The sequence below is a fragment of the Mirounga leonina genome, unplaced genomic scaffold, assembly GCF_011800145.1.
Source record: "Mirounga leonina isolate KUSES-001 unplaced genomic scaffold, KU_Mleo_1.0 Mir_174, whole genome shotgun sequence".
Classification (NCBI taxonomy): domain Eukaryota; kingdom Metazoa; phylum Chordata; class Mammalia; order Carnivora; family Phocidae; genus Mirounga; species Mirounga leonina.
In genome coordinates, this window is record NW_023270451.1 from 24,927,942 (window position 1) to 24,949,551 (window position 21,610).

The 21,610-nt window shown below is 41.0% G+C and overlaps 1 protein-coding gene across 3 annotated transcripts in view; it reads right to left on the reverse strand.

Annotated features, from left to right (window-relative positions):
* Positions 1 to 1,758: 1,758 nt before the first annotated feature.
* The window catches only part of ASNS (asparagine synthetase (glutamine-hydrolyzing)), a 28,414-nt gene continuing 8,562 nt past the window's right edge, over positions 1,759 to 21,610 (reverse strand). The window contains exons 3-16 of one of the 3 annotated variants that reach the window (XM_035020609.1): positions 18,703 to 18,822; positions 17,106 to 17,204; positions 14,703 to 14,738; positions 13,836 to 14,107; positions 9,995 to 10,232; positions 8,832 to 9,017; positions 8,475 to 8,576; positions 7,904 to 8,031; positions 6,500 to 6,626; positions 4,608 to 4,714; positions 4,033 to 4,133; positions 2,862 to 2,943; positions 2,618 to 2,773; positions 1,759 to 2,099 (exon numbers count right to left, since the gene is read on the reverse strand). In XM_035020609.1, coding sequence (XP_034876500.1) covers positions 1,890 to 2,099; positions 2,618 to 2,773; positions 2,862 to 2,943; positions 4,033 to 4,133; positions 4,608 to 4,714; positions 6,500 to 6,626; positions 7,904 to 8,031; positions 8,475 to 8,576; positions 8,832 to 9,017; positions 9,995 to 10,232; positions 13,836 to 14,084 — 1,686 coding nt within the window. In that variant the 5' untranslated portion in view covers positions 14,085 to 14,107; positions 14,703 to 14,738; positions 17,106 to 17,204; positions 18,703 to 18,822 and the 3' untranslated portion in view covers positions 1,759 to 1,889. Of the gene's footprint in view, positions 2,100 to 2,617; positions 2,774 to 2,861; positions 2,944 to 4,032; positions 4,134 to 4,607; positions 4,715 to 6,499; positions 6,627 to 7,903; positions 8,032 to 8,474; positions 8,577 to 8,831; positions 9,018 to 9,994; positions 10,233 to 13,835; positions 14,108 to 14,702; positions 14,739 to 16,418; positions 16,439 to 16,887; positions 16,938 to 17,105; positions 17,205 to 18,702; positions 18,823 to 21,610 lie in introns of those variants that run through there. The other 2 variants (XM_035020610.1, XM_035020611.1) reach the window with 2 other exon arrangements.

Here is a 21,610-nt window from a genome sequence, read left to right on the forward strand (position 1 = left end):
GGATGGTAGGAGCTAAAAATCTTTTAGTTTCTGGGGACTGGATTATCTGTTGCTAGCGGTGCTGTGCGGACTAGAAACTACAGGTCTCCTTAGCACGGCGTCACCAATACCAGGGCGGGCCAGGCAAACAGGCTTGGCCGGTACCTAATCGTTGAGTCCCGTGCATATGCCCCAGGGGCTCCCGTTTCTTAGTTGCAAAAGAAGAGGCTAACTTTATACCACGTGCCAAGAACCTTCAGTAGAGCTTGTGTGTGGTTTGACATCCAGAGAGTTGCTTAGTTAGGGTTAACCTGCAGGGCTGAAGTCACGCCTACGAAGCTGGCTGAACGGAGTGCCTCTGCTTTCAGGTGGTATCTGTATATGTCAGCGCTCGGTCACGAAAGTAAAAAATCTAGGGCCAAACTCCTACGCTCAAGACCTAGCAGTTCGTGGTTTGTGGCATCCCTGAATCCTGCCGTGTAGGCTGCCGGCTATTACCTTGTTTCCCATGCACTCCTGGCGTCCCTTAGCTTGGTGGGGTGCGGCTTTACCATGGATAGGCTTGCCGGGAGCCAAATCACGCTAGGTTTGAGCGCTTGGAGCACCTACAAATACAGGATTATCATTGAGTCATCCAATATTAACTCAGGACATTTCCTCAGCTTTCTAGAGACATTTTAAGATTATTAAGTGAGGGCCTCTCACCTCAGACAGTCCCCATCTTCCAACTTGCCAGCTCAACTCCAGGCCTACTAGCTCTTCCCATCAAGCATTTTTTTTTTTAAGATTTTATTTGAGAGGCAGAGCACGCATGCACAAGCAGGAGTGGCAGGCAGAGGGAGAAGCAGGCTCCCCACTGAGCCAGGAGCCCAATGCGGGGCTCGATCCCAGGACCCCGGAATCATGAACTGAGCTGAAGGCAGACACTTAACCAACTGAGCCACCTAGGCGTCCCCCATCAAGCATTCTTACGTTGACCTGCACGCCAGCACCTTCCTCTTCAAAAGTTCCTACTAAACGGAATCCATCTTTATAATGTATTTCAAAATGCTGTCCCTAAACAACAAATGAGCATTCAAATGAGAATCTTCTACTTATTCACTGAATGTTTCCTTGTTATACTGTCTCTTTTCTCACTTAGAATGCATTTTCCTTTGATCAGAAGTGCTTGGTTGGAGTTGCTTCCCTACAATAGGGCTCTACAAACTAGGGCCCACAGGCCGAATCCAGCCCACTGCCTTTGATCAACTTTGACTGGAACATAGCCATCCCTGCTTCTTTGCATATTATCTATGGCTTTACACTCCAGAGAGTCTAACAGTTCCAACAGAGGGCTGCAAAGCCTGCACTACTACTGTCCCTTGAGAGCTTGCTGACCTCTGACCTAGAACAACAGTTCCAGCAGAGGTGTTGGCTCCACAGACAAAAAGAAAGTAAGAATTGCTATTTAGTAAAATAGAGCTGTCCTGGCCGTCTGCGAGGGCCTCGGCACGGTGGAGGCGGCCTGGCCAGCTACTGGGAATACAGAAAGCACCGAGAGGGAAGCTGGGAGGCGGCCACACGAAGAGGAGGCCAGGACGGGCAGGGAGCCACGTTGGCACAAGGCCCAAGGCTTCTAAAGCAGCCTGACAGCACCTGTGACTGCCTGAAAACGTCACCCTGCTTCCCCCTTTCCTGGGCTCACTCTCTACCTTATGGGAGAACAGTGAAAGCCGCTCCAGTTTCCAGTTACCTCTAATGAAGGGGCTGTGTGAGCAGAAGCGACCACAGCAATGGTTCCGATTTAAGACTTTTATTTTTTCTCAGGCCCAGTGAGCCTGAGTGGCTGACGCTCACCGCTCCCCTCCTGCCCCCCAGGCCCTGCTCTCTGCAAGAGGAATGTTTCCTTGCACTGACTTGCGCAGACAGCCCTAGGCTTTGGCAGCGGCCTTGTAATGGGCCAGAGTGCGGGCTGAAGGGTCAGTGGCGTTGATCCACCTCGGCATCCAGTAATGGGTCAGCCAGTCGGCCCGGCCCGGGTAGTGGCGTTCGAAGATTTGACGGTAGTAATAGCCCTCTTTAGTTTTAGGAGTGTTGAAGGGAAATTTTTGGGCCGCCACTGCCATCATTGCGTCATCAACCTGGAAGAGCATAAAAGCAAAATGGTTTTTTAAATGGCCTAGAAACCCTTGCATTTAATGTGGTTTCACGATAACAGCCAAAGATATGGAAAGGCATGACTCTAAACTGTCCAAGCGATCCTTTGAATCACCCTTCACATAGAAAATGCTAAAATACCATAAATATACACAGTTGCAGTGACTTTTAAGGAACATTTTTGTGAATACCTCTACTAGATGGTGGCTCTGAGTGTTCTATTCTTTTATGCCTAATAATGTCTGGCGCCCAGCAGGTACGCAATAATGTGGCAAATGAAGGTCAGTGATGATGGGTAAATCTCCTCCCTTGCCCTCTCCATTCTAGATGCTACTACATAATCCTTCATGCTATTTAAATCTTAAGAAATTCTTACAAACGTACTGTTTACCGAGAATTTCTCCAACACACAAAACATTTAAACTAAACACAAAATGAACAGCGATTACAACTCTATGTACACATTGTCCTATTCCAGAAGATATTTTTAATGACATTATACCTGATGTTCAATATATTCCTGTAAAATCCTAAACCAGGAATTCTTAACCGAGGTTATTCCATCACTGAAGGCTTCTTTTGGCCGCCAGAGAATGTCTTTAGGTATCAGGTTGGAGTCCTCAAAGGTCTCTCTCAGGAGATGTTTTTCTATCCCATTCTGACGTGAAAACAAAGGAACGTCAGTAAAAGTTCCAAATATATTCAATATCAATTGACAGTTTTTTATCTTGAATTGATTCACCTACCTTGGGAATTCTCATATCTGGGGGCAGAGACAAGTAATAGGAAGAAAATCGATGATCCAGGAAGGGGACTCTCAATTCAAGGCTTAAAGGGGAAAAGAAAATCTAAATCAAAATGGATATTTAGTGCCTGTCCATTTAGATTCTCCTTGAGAGTTTCTTAGCAATTCAGCCAGCCTCTAAGTAATGTTAAGATGATAAAGTCATCTTTGCAGTCCTCCTGATTATCCTACACTATTGCATGAACGCAAAAATCCTCATTCAAAACAGGATGTTTATTATCTAGGGAGTGAGACAACCTGCCAATAATTTTACTTTCCCTTCTACAAACAAATAAATGCACATCTCAAAAAGCAGAAAAAGGCAAGAATCATGAGTGACCTGATCACTGAGAATGTACTTTTCCTATACCTTTCTGCCTCAAAGTCTTTTCCAGGTGAGCCCATCTCTCAAGTCTTATTAAAAACCGTAAGAATTCAAAATTGTTGACTACTAAATGACTAATTTACATACAACATTCAATATAAACCACTGATCCACAGTGTTTCATCAAAGGCCGCATCAATGTTTCCTGAATCCTGGTGACTCTGGTTAAGACAAATGGATAGGATAATAACCATGGATTCAGTTCATTCCCCACACCATCTTCTATTATTTCCCAATCTAAGTTTGATTTGGTAGAAGCAACTAAAACATTTGATGTCGGTTGTCTATCATGCACACTAAGAGTCTTGAATCCTCCAACATGACTAGCTAAAGTGACAACTTCAGGCATCCAGAAGTGGCCTCAGAGAATCCAATCAAACTCTTGATCTTCATGGCCCCGTGCCCACCCATGGTCACCACAGGCTCCAACAGGGATGGCAGGCACTCAACACTTGGTTCGTGGGGCTGTATAATCTTTACGTCTCTTAAGAAGTCTTAAAAAGAGCTGCATCTGCCTTCTCTCTCCATCCTGATGGCAGCAGAGTGGCGCTGTGTTTAAAGACAGAAAGTCAGTCTGAACCGACAGTCCCCTCATCAGGGCCACAGCAGCACTTGGAAGGAGACGAGCTTTGTTTTCTCTAAGAAGTCATATTTTGCAACAAATAACAAGCCGACAGAAATAAGCCGCCGTTGAGCTTTATGACTTTTGAGGCTATCTTTACGATTGCTTCTGAAACTAATGGGTTACCCGTGGGCAGCAGTGGTGCGATCTGCCCGCAGCACGTCGAACAGGTAGAGTTCCTTCAGAAGCCTCTCACTCTCCTCCTCAGCTTTTTCAGGAGAAGGAGCCTGTTTTACAAACAAACGGGTGAAGTTACAAATATACCAACAGCTTTGCTTTGGGCACACAGAACGGTTTTTATCTCTCAGTCTTTCCCACATTCCCGCTCTAAGGGCGGGTAAGACAAAAAGCTACCCAAGGGAGTCCCTGCGTGCTACACCAGGCCTCCCTTCACACCCAATGGTTAGCGTCAGGCAATAAAATGGACACCGTGGGCAATAACCATGCTGCCACAGGGTAGTAAGAAATATCAGAAGAGCGATTCTCATGCTCAACTGGCTCTGAAGAATGCAGATTATCTGACACCAGGAAGACTTCTTTCTCCCCCAAAAGGAAAACAGAGCAGACACGATCTGGTTTCCTCATCTACATCACAAGACACTCAAGCGTTAGGGCTATAGTGACAAGAGAGGACAGCAAGTAGTCAAATAGTTCACTTTTCCCAGCCTAGCACCGATGCCCCTCCATTTCAGAATGCTTACCTTGTGAAAATATATGTAACCCTGCGTCAGCTCATCTGAGCCTTCTCCGGAGAAGATCACCACGCTATCTGTGTTCTTCCGAATGTACTTGGAAACTAAGTACATACCTTGGAAGAGACAGAAATGGTTCATGTCAACATAACTCTCTACCCTTTGTTTGGTTTTTGGAAGCTACTGAGTTTTACTTAGATTGAACTCTGTATTAATAAAGTAGTTTCCAAAATAATGACCCTTTATCTCTAAGCCATTTTAATGTACCTAATCTAGCAAGTTGTACTGTTGCAATGGAATAGCCCAAAATCATGCCAGAATTTTTTACAAAGATTTTAAAATTGTAGTGCTTTTAGACCAAGAATGTCCACCTTAAAACTCTGTTAAACTGAACAATGACAAATATCTTAAAAAAAAAAAAATTCCTAACCTTCATACCAGTATCATTCTACAAAAATAATAGGTGTGGGGAGTTTGGGTAGTTTAGATTTTTTTTTCCTAACACTCCCCATCCACCAAATTTCACATATGGTTAAGAATACTATGTAAATTATTAAAAGATATCCATTGGTTGTGGCTGCCCATCCCTGTAAACCAGTATTGGTTCTTTACCATTTTTTTCACGATCGCCAACCTAGGGAAACTTTTTAGACACTTTTTCCTAATTGCCCTCTCCATGAAATATTAGTGCCAGATATACTATGTATCTGTGGATATACTGTGGCCCTTTGGAGGACCACTGACCACTGTAATACCTAAGATTTTGTTACCCTCCAAGAACCAATTTCTGTTCCCTCGAGGGCAATATCAGCCCTGTGATAATATTCTCATGCTCTAAACTTTGCAATGGAGGCTTATCAGACTCTGAGTCTCTTAAGAGAGAGGCCTATCTAAGCCAGTAGCATGTTAGAGGCTCAACAACACTGTTTCAGTCTGATTTGGAGTGTACTTCTGATTTCGGTATATATCCACAGGACAAAACTAGTATTGCTTGCTGGGCACTAACAGTTACTGACTGATAAGTCCTATAATGGAATAGTTACCAAAATACACGTAAAATGAGTATTCCTTACAGAAATTGTTACAACACAGATCTATTTCCTTATATAGCCCAAGAAACTATATGCAGAGTAATTGGTGGGGCAGGGAGAAGTGCAAAAAATATGCATCTGCTCTTTGGAGAAATGGAAATACAGATCTCCCTTGACTTACGTCCTGATAAACCCACTTAAGTTGAAAACATAAAAAATGCATTTAATTCACCTAACCTACTGAATGTCATAGCTTAGCCTCGCCTACCTTAGGTAGGCTCAGAACTCTTACATTAGCCTACGGTTGGGCAGAATCACCTAACACAAAGCCTACTCTGTAATAGCATATTGAATATTTCATGTAATTTGTTGATACTATCCTAAGAATGAAAACCAGGATGGGTGTGTGGGTACGGAGCGGTTGTTAAGTGTTTCGGTTGTTGAACCTTGTGATCCCCCGGCTGCCTGGGAGCTGTGGCTCACTACCACCACCTAGCCTCAGGAGAGAGTATCCTCCACATGGCACTAGCCCGGGAAAAGATCCAAATTCCAAAGTCAAAGTACGGTTTCTACTGAAAGCATATTGCTTTCACACCATCGTAAAGTTGGAAATTATTTAAGTGGAACCCTGGTAAGTATAGGATCGTCTGTAATGATACCATAAATGTGGAAGCTTATGTATTTATTCCTCTCCCTCCAAAATAGGTTGGGGGAATTCTTAAATGGTCTTGTCTTAAAATACTGCTGACCTAGGAATCTTATTTGCATTTATTCCTAAGTGTTGTTTTTGAAACTGTTGTTTGAAATAATCTTTTAACCCTTATACTTTTTTAGTATTAAAAATATTTCTGATATCCTAAAATACCTTACCTACTGAAGCACGAACTGTTGTAATATCGTAAGTTTCCAAGGAAAATATGACTTCATCCAGGACCTGAATGCCTTCCTCAGAATTAAAGAGGACTTCATGGTGTTCACTCCCAATGTGATTTGCCACCTGATTATTTAAGAAACATCCACATACTTGTGATTTAAAGAAAAGAACTGCCTTTGAGAAGGAAACATGACAGTAGTTAACAACAGTGAAAAACAAACCGGGCAGAATAAGAGGAAGTGATTCTCCAGGTCACCACACACACAGCCCCCCAGTCAGGTTTCCTGGCCTCCCCCAGTCTCTGCCAGGACTCAACTAAGAGGTAGACAGCCCAACAGCTCTTCCTACTCCAAGACTTCAACCTGACTGTCCAGAGGCTCCCAGTTAGTGTGCCCCCTACACCCCTAAGTTACCCACCTCCTTTCTCTCTAGTCCAACAGGGCCCCACTCTAACCTTAGTCCCCTATTGGCCCCCCAGTAATGCTTTACGTGACATTCAGAATATTATTCCTAAAGGAAATGTCGGCTCCCCCCCTTTATTCTTTGGCTATTTTGGATTCTTTCAGCATTGATCAGCTTGCTTTGAAACTGCACTCTAGCTTTTTCTCCTTCCTTCTACTAAGTTCTTCCAGAGTAGGAACAAGGTCTCCTGAACACTGAATATATATGTACAACGTCCCCTCTGCCCATAATCCTAACACACGGTGCTTTGTAAAAAATAACAGCTAACGTTTACAAGGTACTTACTACTTGCTGTGTTCTAGCCTATGCACTTTATTTTTTTTTTTTTAAGATTTTATTTATTTATTTGACAGAGAGAGAGAGAGAGCGAGAGCAGGGACACGAGCAGGGGGAGTGGGAGAGGGAGAAGCAGGCTTCCCGCGGAGCAGGGAGCCCGATGCGGGGCTCGATCCCAGGACTCTGGGATCGTGACCCGAGCCGAAGGCAGATGTTTAACGACTGAGCCACCCAGGCGCCCTAGCCTATGCACTTTATATGAATTATATCATTTTCACCACAAAACTATCCCATTACTATTACTACTATTACTGTTACTCCCATTACATAAATGAAGAATTACATGGTGGAGGTAGGATTTGAAAACAGCAGTCAGGCTCCAAGCATGCAGTCATAACCACTATACCATGTCCTTACATTCAAAAAGAATTATTATCCTAGGGTTTTTATGAGGACTGCACGGACCTTGGTAGAAGTATCCAGAGGATAGCGTACAACACAGTTGATACTCAACAGGCATTTCATTCCATTTTAATATATTTAATTTTAAATAATTACTTGTGTCAATACAGGAACATACGCATAGAATCATTAATTATTGGCTTGATTTTTATTCTAATACGTCTGTCTTAATTACATAATGGACTGAGATAGTGTCTTACCTTTCTAGCAGCTAGTAAATCAGTACTGTCTTCCATGCCAATTGCAAACGTCTGGAGAGGGTACTGAACACGGGCCTCTTTTAGCTGCTTTAACAGGGTGGCAGCAACCAAACTGGAATCTAAGCCCCCTGTGAGCAAGACCAGAAGTATACTGGTTATGCGCCTTATATAGAGAGGAACAGGTAGGATTTACAATCCTGTTGAGCTCCAAGATTAGTTTTACCATTTAAAATCCCCAAGTTTTATAAAGTGAAAATCAACTTTAATCAAAGAAAAAATCTAGCATAGATAAACCAAGATAATGGTTGCAGTATATGAATTGGCTAAAAAAAAAAAAAAATCACTAGACACTATTCTAAAGAATGTTTATTAACTCATTCATCCCAATTACAATGTAACCAGACATTGCTATATTACTGAATATTGAATACAGCTTACAGAAAACATTTTCATTCTCTAATGGAGAGAAAGATTAAATCGTAAATATTTTATAGTCAAAACCTCAGGGATAGCTACAAATCATTTGCTGAAATATGCATTAAATATAATCAGGCTTTTTAACAGCCTTCACCTGATAAAAGGCAGCCAATCCTTCTGTCTGTCATCAAGCGTTTCTTAATGGCATTATCAAAAAGGATCCGGAGGTTGTTCTTCACAGTTTCTATCTCAAAACCTATAAACACATAAAGTAAACAGTTCCAGAAAACCTTGGGCTGAATTATTTACTGAAACGAGGTACACAATCATCTCTATCTATCATGATATGTGCTCAACCGTGGACTTTGCCAAATCCCAATGCGCCACCTCCCAATTAAACAGGAAATAGCTCTTCAGACCTGAACCATTCCAGTGACATGAAAAGTATCATTTCTTTTTTCCTTTGGGGGAGAAGGGTCAGGAATAGGTGGGTGGGCGTTTGCTCTAGTACCTGGGAAGAGTTTCTCCACATTGTCGTAGAGGGCATGCAGAGGCTCATCTCTACAGTGATGATATTTAACCATTTCCACGGAGGCCACTTTGCCATTTGGCTTTAAATCCAAAACTTCATAGTGTCCCGGGAGAAATGGCTCCACTTTTAAAAAAGGAGTCGTGGAGTGCTTCAGGTTAACAAGACCTACAAATTGGAAAAGATAATTTAACTCAAGATACAATTCACACTAACTTTCACAATTAACTTACCATCCTCTAAATTCCTGTTTATTTTCCCTTTTTAATATAAACACATGTCCATTATATCAGCAAAACAGGGAAAATTAACCCCAATGCTATTATCTACTTACTAGAGAGGTCACAGTGGTACAGAGATGTATAGCAAGACTACACTGATTTCTAGTTCAAAGCAATAGGAAAATCTCCAATGTTCAATTTCTTCTCCCTAGCTGAAATTTCAGATCAAGAAAATCTATTTTCTATAATAAATTAAATATAAAAAGAAATGATACATTAAGCAAGGAGATGGACTTGAAATTACTCATTTTACTATATCCTGGCAGTCATTTCTTTGACTGAGGTATTTTAAGAAAACAGCCATGGTTCCTGGACCTTTGACAAGCAAAATGATCCACTATGAGGTACTTTAAAGTCGAACATTAAGAAGTCAGGCATCTACCCCTTAACTAGTTATTATATACTGTGTGTTAATAGTATAATCGAAATCTCCTCAATAGGTTTTCACAGAGAGTAACCAACCTGACGCCACCATGATCTTTGATTCAAAATCAGTGTTACACTGTAAATAGGAACAGCCTATCTAAATGCTCATTATGATTTACAATTTGAGTTTGTCAGCCTGGTAATCTGTCATACTGAATTCAAAGACCAGATTGGACCCAGATCCCATCATAAATGGATCACTAAGGTAGCAGACCTCAACAGAGCCATACAACCCCTATGGGGGATGAGGAGTAATTAAAAAGTTTTAACCAGGAAATCCCATGAACAGATTAGTTTTAGAGACATTATTCTAAAAGCACTGAGAAACAGTCACTTGAAAACTTTTGGATTGCCCACCATGGGATTTGCAAATATGATCTAGAGGACAACACAAAACCAGAGCAATAATGAAAACCTAAAGAAAAATTCTATCATTACCTTTAGCTTCTGAACACACGGCCAAAAATCCATCTTCTGTCATGGCTTTAAACAAAGGCCTGACTCCGTAAGTATCTCTGCCCAGGAACACTTTCTTATTGGCAGTATCCAGTAAAATAAATGCAAATACCCCATCCAACATACAAACTGTTTGCTCAATTCCTCCTTTGTCGTATAGATGAAGGATTATCTCACCATCCACTTTGGTCTGGTATTCAAATTCAAAATGTTGTTGCATCTTTTAAAAACAAGAGCAAAATAAACATGTTAGAATCTGTGTTCACTCATTAATAGTTTTTCATTGCAAAGTTGGTTCAATATTTCTACATTCTATAAGCATGCAGTTCAGTGATTTTTTAGAAGAATCATGGCATTATCAAAATATAACTTGTTTGAAGTCACAATTCTGCAAATTCTTTATAACATAAAGCTAAACCCGTGAAAATTTTAGTTGCATTCTCATAAACGCAACGTATCCAGTCATGTGTAGACAGAAATGTACTTTATATATGTGCTATGTCTATAATACATATATATTTACATCTGTATGTAAGTGAAGCCAATAGGTTGCCCCCAGTTGCCATGACACTAAAAATGTGCTTCCACGCTGTAATATTTTAACTTGGGAATATAGTATCAGCTAAGGTTGTTCCAGTTCAGTCTCAAAGACCGGCCTATGAAAATGGAAAGCAAAAGGACAAATACAGGGGCACCTGGGTGGCTCAGTCAGTTAAGTGTCTGCCTTCAGCTCAGGTCATGATCCCAGGTCCTGGGATGGAGCCCCATGTTGGGGGCTCCCTCTCCCTTGGCTGCTCCCCCCTGCTTGTGCTCTCTCTACCTCCCTCTCTGTCAAGTAAATAAATAAAATCTTAAAAAAAAAAAAAAAAAAGGACAAACATAGTTGGTACTGTTCCCCCAAAATGAATGACTCTATCACAATGATAAAGACACATGGTCTAAACAAAGCTACTGGCCCCCAGGGGAGGACTGCAATATTCAGTCCTCCTACCACTCCAGTGGCATTAAAGCTACTTCTCACTGAGACACAAAATGACAGGGGAGCGTTAGTAGCCCACATGCCCCAAAGGCACAGCAAAGTGATGGTCATGACCACACCGAGTGCAGAGGCAGAGGGTTAGATCACATGACACCCCGACTCTGTGGCTCTCCATCACACTGCAAACTGTGAGGGTGAGAAGTCCTTGGAGTTGCTCTTTCTGTGAACTTACTCATATTTTTAGCTGATCATGGAGAGAGAAGAGGTTCACATTAACAAAATGAGGTGGAAATCCTGGATACGTTTAAATATTTAAAACATGTTTCTAAAATTCAAAAAGTAAATCTATATTTGTATATGTATGACCTATAAACATGCTTCACAATCACACTCTATGATCTGTGAAACTTCTGTCTATAAGCCCTCACAGAACTTCCCCCCAACATGGCGGTTGGCTGCCTCCAGTGACTACAGAGCCATTTCCTGTTCTCCTCTCCCTACTCTGAGAGACCATCAGGGGAGATCCTGGCACTAGCAGGTGGGGTTTGGAAGCAGTCTTCTGCTGACCCTTCTGGGTTGAGGCATCTGAAGGATGAATATACCCCAAAGCATTCAGTGATTTCAGTGAGCAACAGCTTCCCCAATCTATCCTCCACTGCCACCAAGTCAGCACTGCTCCTTAGCTAAACCCTGCAGGTAAGTTATTGGTTAATGAGTCCCATGTACCACTTTCCACTCTCCTGAAACCACACGGGTAAAAGCTGCACTGAGAGAAAAGCCCCTGTCTCTTGCCCCCATCCAGAAATCACACTGCCCTCTGACTCGCTGGTTGGAAGCCCCTGATGCTCCCTGCAGAGAGACTCCTCTCTGCCCCAGCCTTGCCTCAGATTCCTCCCCTCCTTCATTTATTCTTCCTCCATGCCCAGCAAACCTGCAGCTGTCTTTTATTAGTTTAAAAAAAGAAAAAAGGAGGGGCTTTGGAGTTTATGTTGCAGCGGCCTTTATATAAACCTAAAATGGCCATCCTCCTCTCTCGGTACATTTCTGGCTGCCCACGCTGCATAAGCTTAGATGATTGGTAGAAGCAATGGGACATCTATGCTTTTGAAAATACAACATATATGACTAATTTAGAATAAAAATACTTCTGAAATAGTTACCATTTTCTAACTTTTAAATAAAATACATAAAAGCAGCAATGTTGTTCAAGTAAAACAAGGTATTTCCTATGTTATTTAAGGTGGAAGTTGTTAATATTGCCATAATCCAACCCAGCATTCGCGTGTATATGGTACTAACTTGGCTTAGTAAGAAAAAAGTCTTAACTGTTCGCTACCTGTACTCTCACTAGTGTGAAATCCATTCTTATTTTTCCTGTTCATCATTTCATCTCCAAGCACCTAGAAAAATGATGCCTGTGTATAATATGCCCTTAAAAAATATATGAAAGGAATCTGCTGAATATCTACAAAAACTTCTCAAATGAGAAGCCTGTTATTAAGAGTATTCCTAAAAGCAGACAACAGTGGAAAAGCCATCGTTTAACAGTATTGGTGTTAGGTAGAGGGATGCCCTAATTTTTAAGAGATAACTGCTTATATATTTAGGAGTAAAGTGTCACAATATCTGTAGTATACTGAAATGATTCCACCAAAAAATTGAATGCCTAGGTGTATATACAGAAAGAGAAAAACAAAGCAAATATGGCAAAACATTAACAGTTATACAATCTAGGTTCTCATTGTTTTGTGTTTTTTTAGTATGTTTGAAATTTTCAAAATTAAAAGCTGGGGAGGAAGGTGGCAAACAAAAAATTACTTGGAAATTTTAGATTAAAAAAATGTATGAAACACTGGCCAAATAATTCCAGATTGGAAGGCTCTTAGCCAATGTGGCTTCCTGGGGTCAGAATTTCCACCGTCTCACCACTCTCACCCTGAGTAAGCCTTCCCTAGATTAGAAAGCTGTTCCAAATTTAATGCTGCTAGAAAATCACTTCTTACACTCCGTTGCACTTGGCCATCCTTCTGTCTTGTGGTTCTGTTCAGTATGCAGACGCAGTGCATATCATAAGGGCAGCATTATATAAAAGCTACAAGTATGATGACCTCCAAACTATTAAACTCTATACCTGCCCTAAAATCCTCCAGTCTCATGGCTCTTAGAATGATATTCCAACACCATCTTACCAACTCCTAAGTCCTGCTTGATCGGGTTCTGCCCACCCTCCCAGCCCCACCTTGCCCATCTTACCCCTTGTTCACATCTGACAATCCCAGGGCTGCTTCCTGCCTCAGGCTTCTATACATGCTATTCCCTCTGCATGAAAAGTTCTTCCCAGCCCCGCTAGTTATCACAGTCCATTAGGTCTCGGTTCAAGTGTCAGTTCCTCCAGAGGCCTTCTCTGACCACACTTACCGACACTGGATCTCCCGTATCAACCATTTTTTCAGAATACTTATCATATGTATAAGGATTTTTTTTTGGTCTTTGATTTTTAATGCAATAAGCTCCATTAGAGCGCAGATCTACCTCTCATACTTACTACTGTATCCCCAGCACCAAACACAGGCTCTAATTAATATTCAAATTCATAATAGGAAAAAAAAATGCTGAGAGTTAAAGAATTGTAATCCTCGTTTTTTCTTTTTTTTTTGTTTTGTGACCAGCTCATTTGACCTCTTTGTGCATCAGTGCATCATCTTTATAACTGGAGCAAATGAGATAATGAACATGGAAACAGTCTGAGAAGTAAAAAACTTTATACAAAATATATAAAAATTCTAACCAACTAGCTCTGAGGTTTAATCACATCCAGATACCTTCTGGTTTTGTTTTATTTACCTTCTTGTGGTTGTAGATTTCACCGTTGTAACAGAGCCACAAATAAGGATATTTCTTTACTCGAATTGGCTGCATTCCAAACAGCTGGTCAACCACTGCCAACCGATGAAATCCAAAGCAGCAGTTGGTGTATCCATTGACATTCTCAAAACGAAATGCATCTGGACCCCTGTGTGCAATCTTCATAGCACTCAGACACTGCACTGAAAGGCAGTCATCACTACCAAAGAGGGCCCAAATCCCGCACATGGTGCAATGGAGCTATGAGTTTTCTATGGAGAAAAGAGTAGGCCTGTTAAATATTTAATACCCAATCCAAGTCTGTATTAAATCTTGATTCCAAAAACTGCTATAAACCACTTCAAAGACTGACATTTAAACTATCTTGTCCACAGCAATTTTCCATTAGGTTGGCAGGCACACAGGAGTTGAGAATGATTTAATTCACGTACAAGTATTCAGAAAAGATGCATGACCTTTCCATCTAGCCAGCGGTAGCAATTTGGCACCCTGTCAAAGCTGGCATCTCTCCCACCTTGGGATTTGGCCAGCTAGAGCTGGGGGGAGTCAGGTCACATTCGAGGTTTACTTCCAAGAGGCAGATAACAGATGCAGGCTGGCTCCAACCTAGTGAGAGATCCCTGTCCCTCTTTCTTCATCTCAGGACCTCAGAAGCCCTCAAAAATCCAAGAGACTCCCCATATTACTACTACAGTCCCCACTCAGGTCTCTTTGACAATTAAACGTCCTGTCTTTACCTGTAGTAACTACACATTGAGACTAGCGGGTAAAAAAGATCATACATACTGCTCAGGTGCTATGTTAAGATACACAGCTATTATAAGCATTTCACAACTTCTCACGTACCTTTAAGTGATTTATTCAAACGTGATGAAAGAAATTCTAAAGAGAAAAAAGAAAGGCATGTTATCTGATATCAGATATCTTGGCTGTATAATAAAAAAACATTTTACATTGACAGAAATACATAATGTTCACCATCCAAATGTCCTAAATGACAAAAATGTTCTAAAATATTTTTGTCTCTAAGTTGCCTTGGTTCATAAGAAAGCAAAGTGGGTGGGAAATAAATGGCAACAACATCTCTGAAAAACAATCTGGCCATCCCTATAGGCCAAGAAACAAACAATTCCTATGAATGTTACCTTGCAATTTCATATTCTCAACTGTGAAATAAAGAGCTGTTTTATTTGGATGCTGCCAGCTCAAAACAGTTATTTTACCAAAATATCTCAAACTCAGACACTTATTTGGGTTATTTTTAAATGCAAATTTGCAGCAAATGCCTAATTTGGGACAAAAATCATCAAGAAAATATATATATTCAAGTTACACCAATCACTTTGGGCAATTCTCTGAGGGAGTTTGTATCTAAATGAACCAAAGCTTTGTTTAGCCTTTTAATGAGACCACATCAAACTAACAAAAAATAATAGTGACTCAAACAACTTGGAATTGAAGTAGCACATGTCCTATGCAGTCCCTTCCATGCACTTGGCCAAATAGCCTCTAATGAGATATTTGAGATATAGCGGGGAAATACACTTAGATTGAAGTGAGATTGCTACTAATAAGCCATGTATGGTTCCTCTATACCAGTTAAAAATGGGCTGAGAAAGTGCTCTGAAAATCACAAGAGATCATTAGTTAATCATTTACCTAAGTCTTCCTAATGCCGATTAGTGAATCCCATTATTAGGCCTGCTATAAGGAACACACCCTAAGCACTAAAATAGAGGGGAAAGAAGGGGAACACATATTAGTGAAGCACACTTAACTTCTCCAGCAGGAAAAAGCAAACTAAAAACTGTTACCTATTTTTGTTGGAATCAGGCTTACTTGCAAAGGTCCTATTTGCAATGCTTTCTCCTACTGCTATTACCTGCTCCCTGTAATTTTCTGTATTTCCTCATAAACTTCTAGAACAGTGCTGTCCAGCAGAAATGTAAGCTAAATGTGGAATTTTAAAAAATATTAGTAGCCCCATTAAAAAAGTAAAGAGAAAAAGGACAGATAACTTTAAATATATTTTAACACAATGTACCAAAAAAAGTATTTCAACAAATCAGTTTAAAAAATTATTGACAAAATACTTTACATTGCCTTTCTCTATTAAATCGTCAACATCTGGTGTTTTACACTCACACCACACCTTAATTCGGACTAGTCAGCGTTTCAAGTTCTCAATAGTTACAGGTGGACTGAATTGGACAGTGCTGCTTCCCTGCATTTGATTTCGATGGCTGCTTACCAACTAAAAACTTCACCATATTGTTTTATTTTTACATTAACGTATCAGCAACCAACTCCTGGACAGGTTCAAGGCCTAAGTTACTTTTAATTAATCTTATAGCAATGCGGTCAATGAAAAAAAAGTTATGAGTGCTTTTTAAATTGTTAGTCAAGGCACCCAGGACAATGGCCCATGAAGAAATAATATAGACCAAGGGCCCAGCAGAAAACTGACCTTTTATTCAAAATAGTAACATTAATCTGAAACCAGCCCTACAGAATAGTTATCCACTGAGAAAGAAATGTTAGTTCTTTTGCTTTTTTCCATACCGCTTCGCCTGTCGCCCTGAACAGATCTCTTATAGGCGGGGTTTGTTCAAGTCACTTGTTGAGTCTCGCAGTCTGGGGGGAGGGGGGCAGGGGGAGGAAAGGGGAGCCAAAAGGTGGGGGGAGCCAGAGGTGAGGGGCTAAGTACAGACTCTTAGGCTTTGACCGACAGGCGGGAGATCGGGACCAAGCAACTGTGCGGCCCGAAACTCCTACTGCACCCCGAAACTCCGACTGCACCCCAGCCACGTGCACCCTCTGGCCGGTCCACCGTAGGGCCGCCGGACTGCGAAAATTTCCACAGGCTTCCACGCAATATAATAAAAAATTGTAAAATTTACAAGGGCCAAGTGGGCCGCAGCCCAGCCTCGCCTCGGTCTTTCACTTGATCCCTCCGACCGAAGACCTAGACCCTAGGTCTCTCCTTCCAGCTTGCTCCCAGGTGCGCAACAATCGGCCCCGCCCCCTTTACCGGCAGGAGCCGCAGAGCCGGCTGGCCGCCTGCAGCCGCTTCTGCCCACCGGTGTGGGGCGAGACTGCAGCGCCACCTCCTCCTCCTCCTCCTCCTTCTTCCTCCCTCCCTCCCTCCCTCTCTCTCTTTCTCTCTCTCTCTCTCTCCCCCCTCCCCCGGGGGGGCGGCCCCGGGGCACGCTGGGAGGGCGCTGCGCTGGGCAGCAGAGCCTGGCTTACCGGGGCTTAGATGGATGGAACGGAGGAGAGATGCCAGGTAGGGGCTGCAGACTGCGGGCGGGGCGGCGGGCCTCCTCTGACTTTACACCGGCCTAGCTCCTGTAATGATCGAGGGAAATTTCATCATGTCTGTGAGGACCAACCAGCGCGCAGGGGCGTGGCCCACAATGCAGACCTTGGCTGGGCGGAGGAGGAGCGGGGAGCAAGGAGGAGCTGCTCCCTCCCGGCTCCTTAAAGTGTTAGTGTGCCTGCTGAAGGAAAGCCTCAGAGGTGTAGCCAGGTGCCCCACTGACACCTAGGGTTACCTTAGCTGCTGTTCTGACCGATTAGGGGGTCTTCTGCACTTGGTTTGTTTTTTTGGGAAATCCTCACCAAATGCAGCAGATCTCCCTCATCTCCTTAATTGCAAAGTTTTTAAGTACAGGTATCCCCTGCTTTTCTAAAGTTCATGTTATGCCACTTTGCTTTTACAAAAGACCCACATTAGTACGCGTTTTTGCTACCTGAAAGAAATCCAACGAGGATTTTTGCTTTTAGGGGGAAAGGCGAGAAACGAAAATAGCGTTCAGTATTAATTCGCAGCCAGCCATTACAGAGGCACCTTGGATGGAGCAGCAGGAAGGGCACTCCGCGTTCCTTCCCCAGAACTACACTGAGCATCAAGGTGCCATAGCTTTGAACAGTGCCTGTGAGCATCTGTGCTTGATCTCTGTTGATTTTGTGCATTCATTAGCAGGATGTGTCCTAAGGTATCAGAAAGGCCTAAGAGAGGTTATTTTTGGGGTCTGAAAAAACTCAAATTCTCCAAGTAAATTCATGGTAACTGCTTCTTCATTTTTGGTGCTTTCGGCCTATGAAATGTTTCGTAGGAACACTACTTTGAGTTAACAGGGAAACCTGTACTTTTCTCCGTAACTACTAAGAGAGCATCTGATACTTAGATGTAGATCTACAAAGAAGTATCTGTTCGATTAATAAATAAGGGGGCAGATGGGAAGAGCTGGAAGGATATCTTTTTATTAATTACGAGGTAGATTTCACTATGTCTTCTACCTCAGACATAATTAAATTTATCCATCCTCTGGATATACAGCTCAGTGTATTTGTATTTTGTGTTGGATCATCATTAAACTTGTGATGTGGTTATATTCTCCTTCAACTAGATTGTCACCTTCCTGGTTGTGTTGACTTCACCTTTTGAGTCTCATTATCAGCTCAATGGATACCACTGGGTAGATTCTCAAAACTCTATTCAATTCAATTCAATTCAATTCCTCGTCATATTTTGTCATTGACAAATGTCACTTTCAGGAAAGGATGGAGTTCCAGTCTGAATTTTACCACTAACTACTTCTATGAACATAGGTATGTCCTATCACCTCTCTTGTTTCCATCTTTGAAAGGAAATGAGAGATTACCAGGGTCATTCCAGCCCTGAAATTCTAAGCACTAAAGTGATGAGCATTCTTTAGAGCCATAGCACCCAAGAAGGAAATTTTTTTCATCCCCACAATATCAGTCTTTTTGAAACTCAAAATAACTTTCCAATCTGAATATTTCTACATTAGGCCAGTTAGAATTATCCAAATTCACTCACCTGATACTTGTAGATCCAGGATGTGAAATCGGGTTTGCCTGGATCCACAGGACATGCTCTTCTGATCATATTCTGTCTGTGGACTAGCTTGACAAGAAGAACTGGGTCATACCAGAGACACTGACAGAGGAGCAAGGAGCTGACATAGCCTCTCTTATTTTTGCTAAATATGAATGATTTACATTCAAGATTAAATATATTTTCTTTTCCAGATTTCCTCCCCACTCCTATATTAGAGCATTACCCTAAAATTAGACCTTTCTCCTTTTTATTATCTGCACTGAGAGTTTGAAAGGGAAAACTGTCCATTTTAAAGGCTTCATTGAACTGGTACCAGTACTGCCCTCAAATTTGTTATGCAATACAGGGAAAGAGTTGTCCTCAGAAACCAATTTTTTCTTTTTTTTTTAATATACATTTTTATTTTAATTCCAGTTAGTTAACATACAGTGTTATTTCAGGTGTACAATATAGTAAGTCAACACTTCCATACATCACCCTGTGCTTCTTAATCCCTACCATCTACTTACCCCATTCTGCTGCCCACCTCTGCTCTGTTACCATCAAATTGTGCTCTGTAATTAAGAATCTTTCTTGCTTTGTCTCTCCAACTTATTTTTTTCCCTTGTTTCTTAAATTCCACATATGAGTAAAATCACATGGTATTTGTCTTTCCCTCTCACTTAGCATAATACTCTAACTCCGTCCATGTCATTGCAAACAGCAAGATGTCATTCTTTTTTATGGCTGAATAGTATTCCATTATATGTGTACCACATCTTTCTTATCCATTCATCAGTCTATGGACACTAAGGTTGCTTCCATATCTTGCCTATTATAAATAATGCTGCTATAAACATAGGAGTGTATGTAACCCTTTGAATTATTGTATTCTTTGGGTGAATACTCAGTAGTGTGATTGCTAGATCATAAGGTAGTTCTGTTTTTAACTTTTTGATGAACCTCCATACTCTTATCCACAGTGGCTGCACCCGTTTGCATTCCCACCAATAGACGTGAGTGTTCCTTTTTCTCCATATCCTTGCCAACACCTGACGCTTATTGTGTTGTTGATTTTGGCCATTCTGACAGGTGTGAGATGGTATCTCATTGTAGTTTTGATTTGCATTTCCCTGATGGTAAGTGGCAAACATCTTTTCATGTGTCTGTTGGCCATCTGGATGTCTTCTTTGGAGAAATGTCTGTTCATGTCTTTTGCCCATTTTTAATTGGATTATTTTGTTTTTGGGTGTTGAGTTGTATAAGTTCTTTATATATTTTGGATACTAACCCCTTTAATGGATATATCATTTGCAAATATCTTCTCCCATTCTGTAGGTTGCCTTTGGTTGATTGCTTCCTTTACTGTGCAGAAGCTTTTCATTTTGATGCAGTCCCAATAGTTTATTTTTGCTTTTGCTTCCCTTTCCTCAGGAGACCTATCTTGAAAGAAGTTGCTATGGCCTATGTCAAAGAAATTAGTGCTGGTGTTCTCTTCTAGGATTTTTATGGTTTCACATCTCTCATTTAGGTCTTTAATCCATTTTGATTTTATTTTTGTGTATAGTGTAAGAAAGTGGTCCAGTTTCTTTCTTTTGTATGCTGCTGCCCAGTTTTCCCAACACCATTTGTTGAAAAGACTGTACTTTTCCCATTGAATATTCTTTCTTGCTTTGTTGAAGATTAATTGATCAAATAATTGGGGGTTTGTTTCTGGGCTTTCTATTCTGTTCTGTTGATCTATGTGTCTATTTTTTGTGCCAGTACCATACCGTTTTGACTACTACAGCCTTGAAATGTAACTTGAAGTCCAGAATTATGATGCCTTCAACTTTGCTTTTCTTTTTCAAAATTGTTTTTGCTATTCAGGGTCTTTTGTGGTTCCATATAAATTTTAAGGTTATTTTAGTTCTGTGAAAAATGCTATTGGTAGTTTGATAAGGATTGCATTAAATGTGTAGATTGCTCTGCGTAGTATAGACATTTTAACATTTGTTCTTCCAAATACTGAGCATGGAATATCTTTCCATTTTTTTGTGTGCATCTTTGATTTCTTTCATCAGTGCTTTACAGTTTTCAGAGAAGAGGTGTTTCACCTCTTTGGTTAGTTTATTCCTAGGTATCTTATTATTTTGGGTGCAATTATAAATGGGATGGTCTCAGAAACCAATGCCTAAGGCCTAAAATTTCTTGACAAAACATAAACCAAGTTGATACACAAAGTCAAAATATATTAGTGGTTCCTAAACATTTTAAGTACAAGATTCCTTTTAGAATCACGGAAAAGTTTCTCTTGACCTGACCCCACAAAATAGTATGTTTTTAGTATTCCTTTGATAGAGAAAACATAGCACCATGATTAAAAACAAAATAAAACAAAAACAAAACCAACAAGATATCAAGACTTCATACCACTCTTAAGTAAATTTGTATTTTATTAGTCACATCAGCACCAAAATAAACTGATAAATAGTAAAATGTGTAAGCCATACTGAGATCAGACTACAGTCAATGCTCACAGAGTACACAGGTTCGCTATCCCCCCATGATACACTCCCGACTAGTTTACGACTGCCAAGAATATAAATTCCACACAGAGCACATGGTGAACCACTTAGTAATTGACAGGCAAGAGCAACGATGGTAGATGACTAAGTTCTAAGGTTCCTTATTGCCCTAAAGTCTTGAGCAAATTATGATGTTGCTGTATCCTAATCTACATAATAGGTCTGAAACCTGAGAACAATCTGGGAAAGGAGGTCTTCTATTCACATTTTACAAATATAAAACTAAGAATCAGAGAAGGATTTAGCCAAACAGTCTGGATTAAATCATCAAGAACTGTATAAAACCCAGAGCACATTTCCTTTACCACCCTGTCTGTAGTGGAAGACAGATACTTGGTATG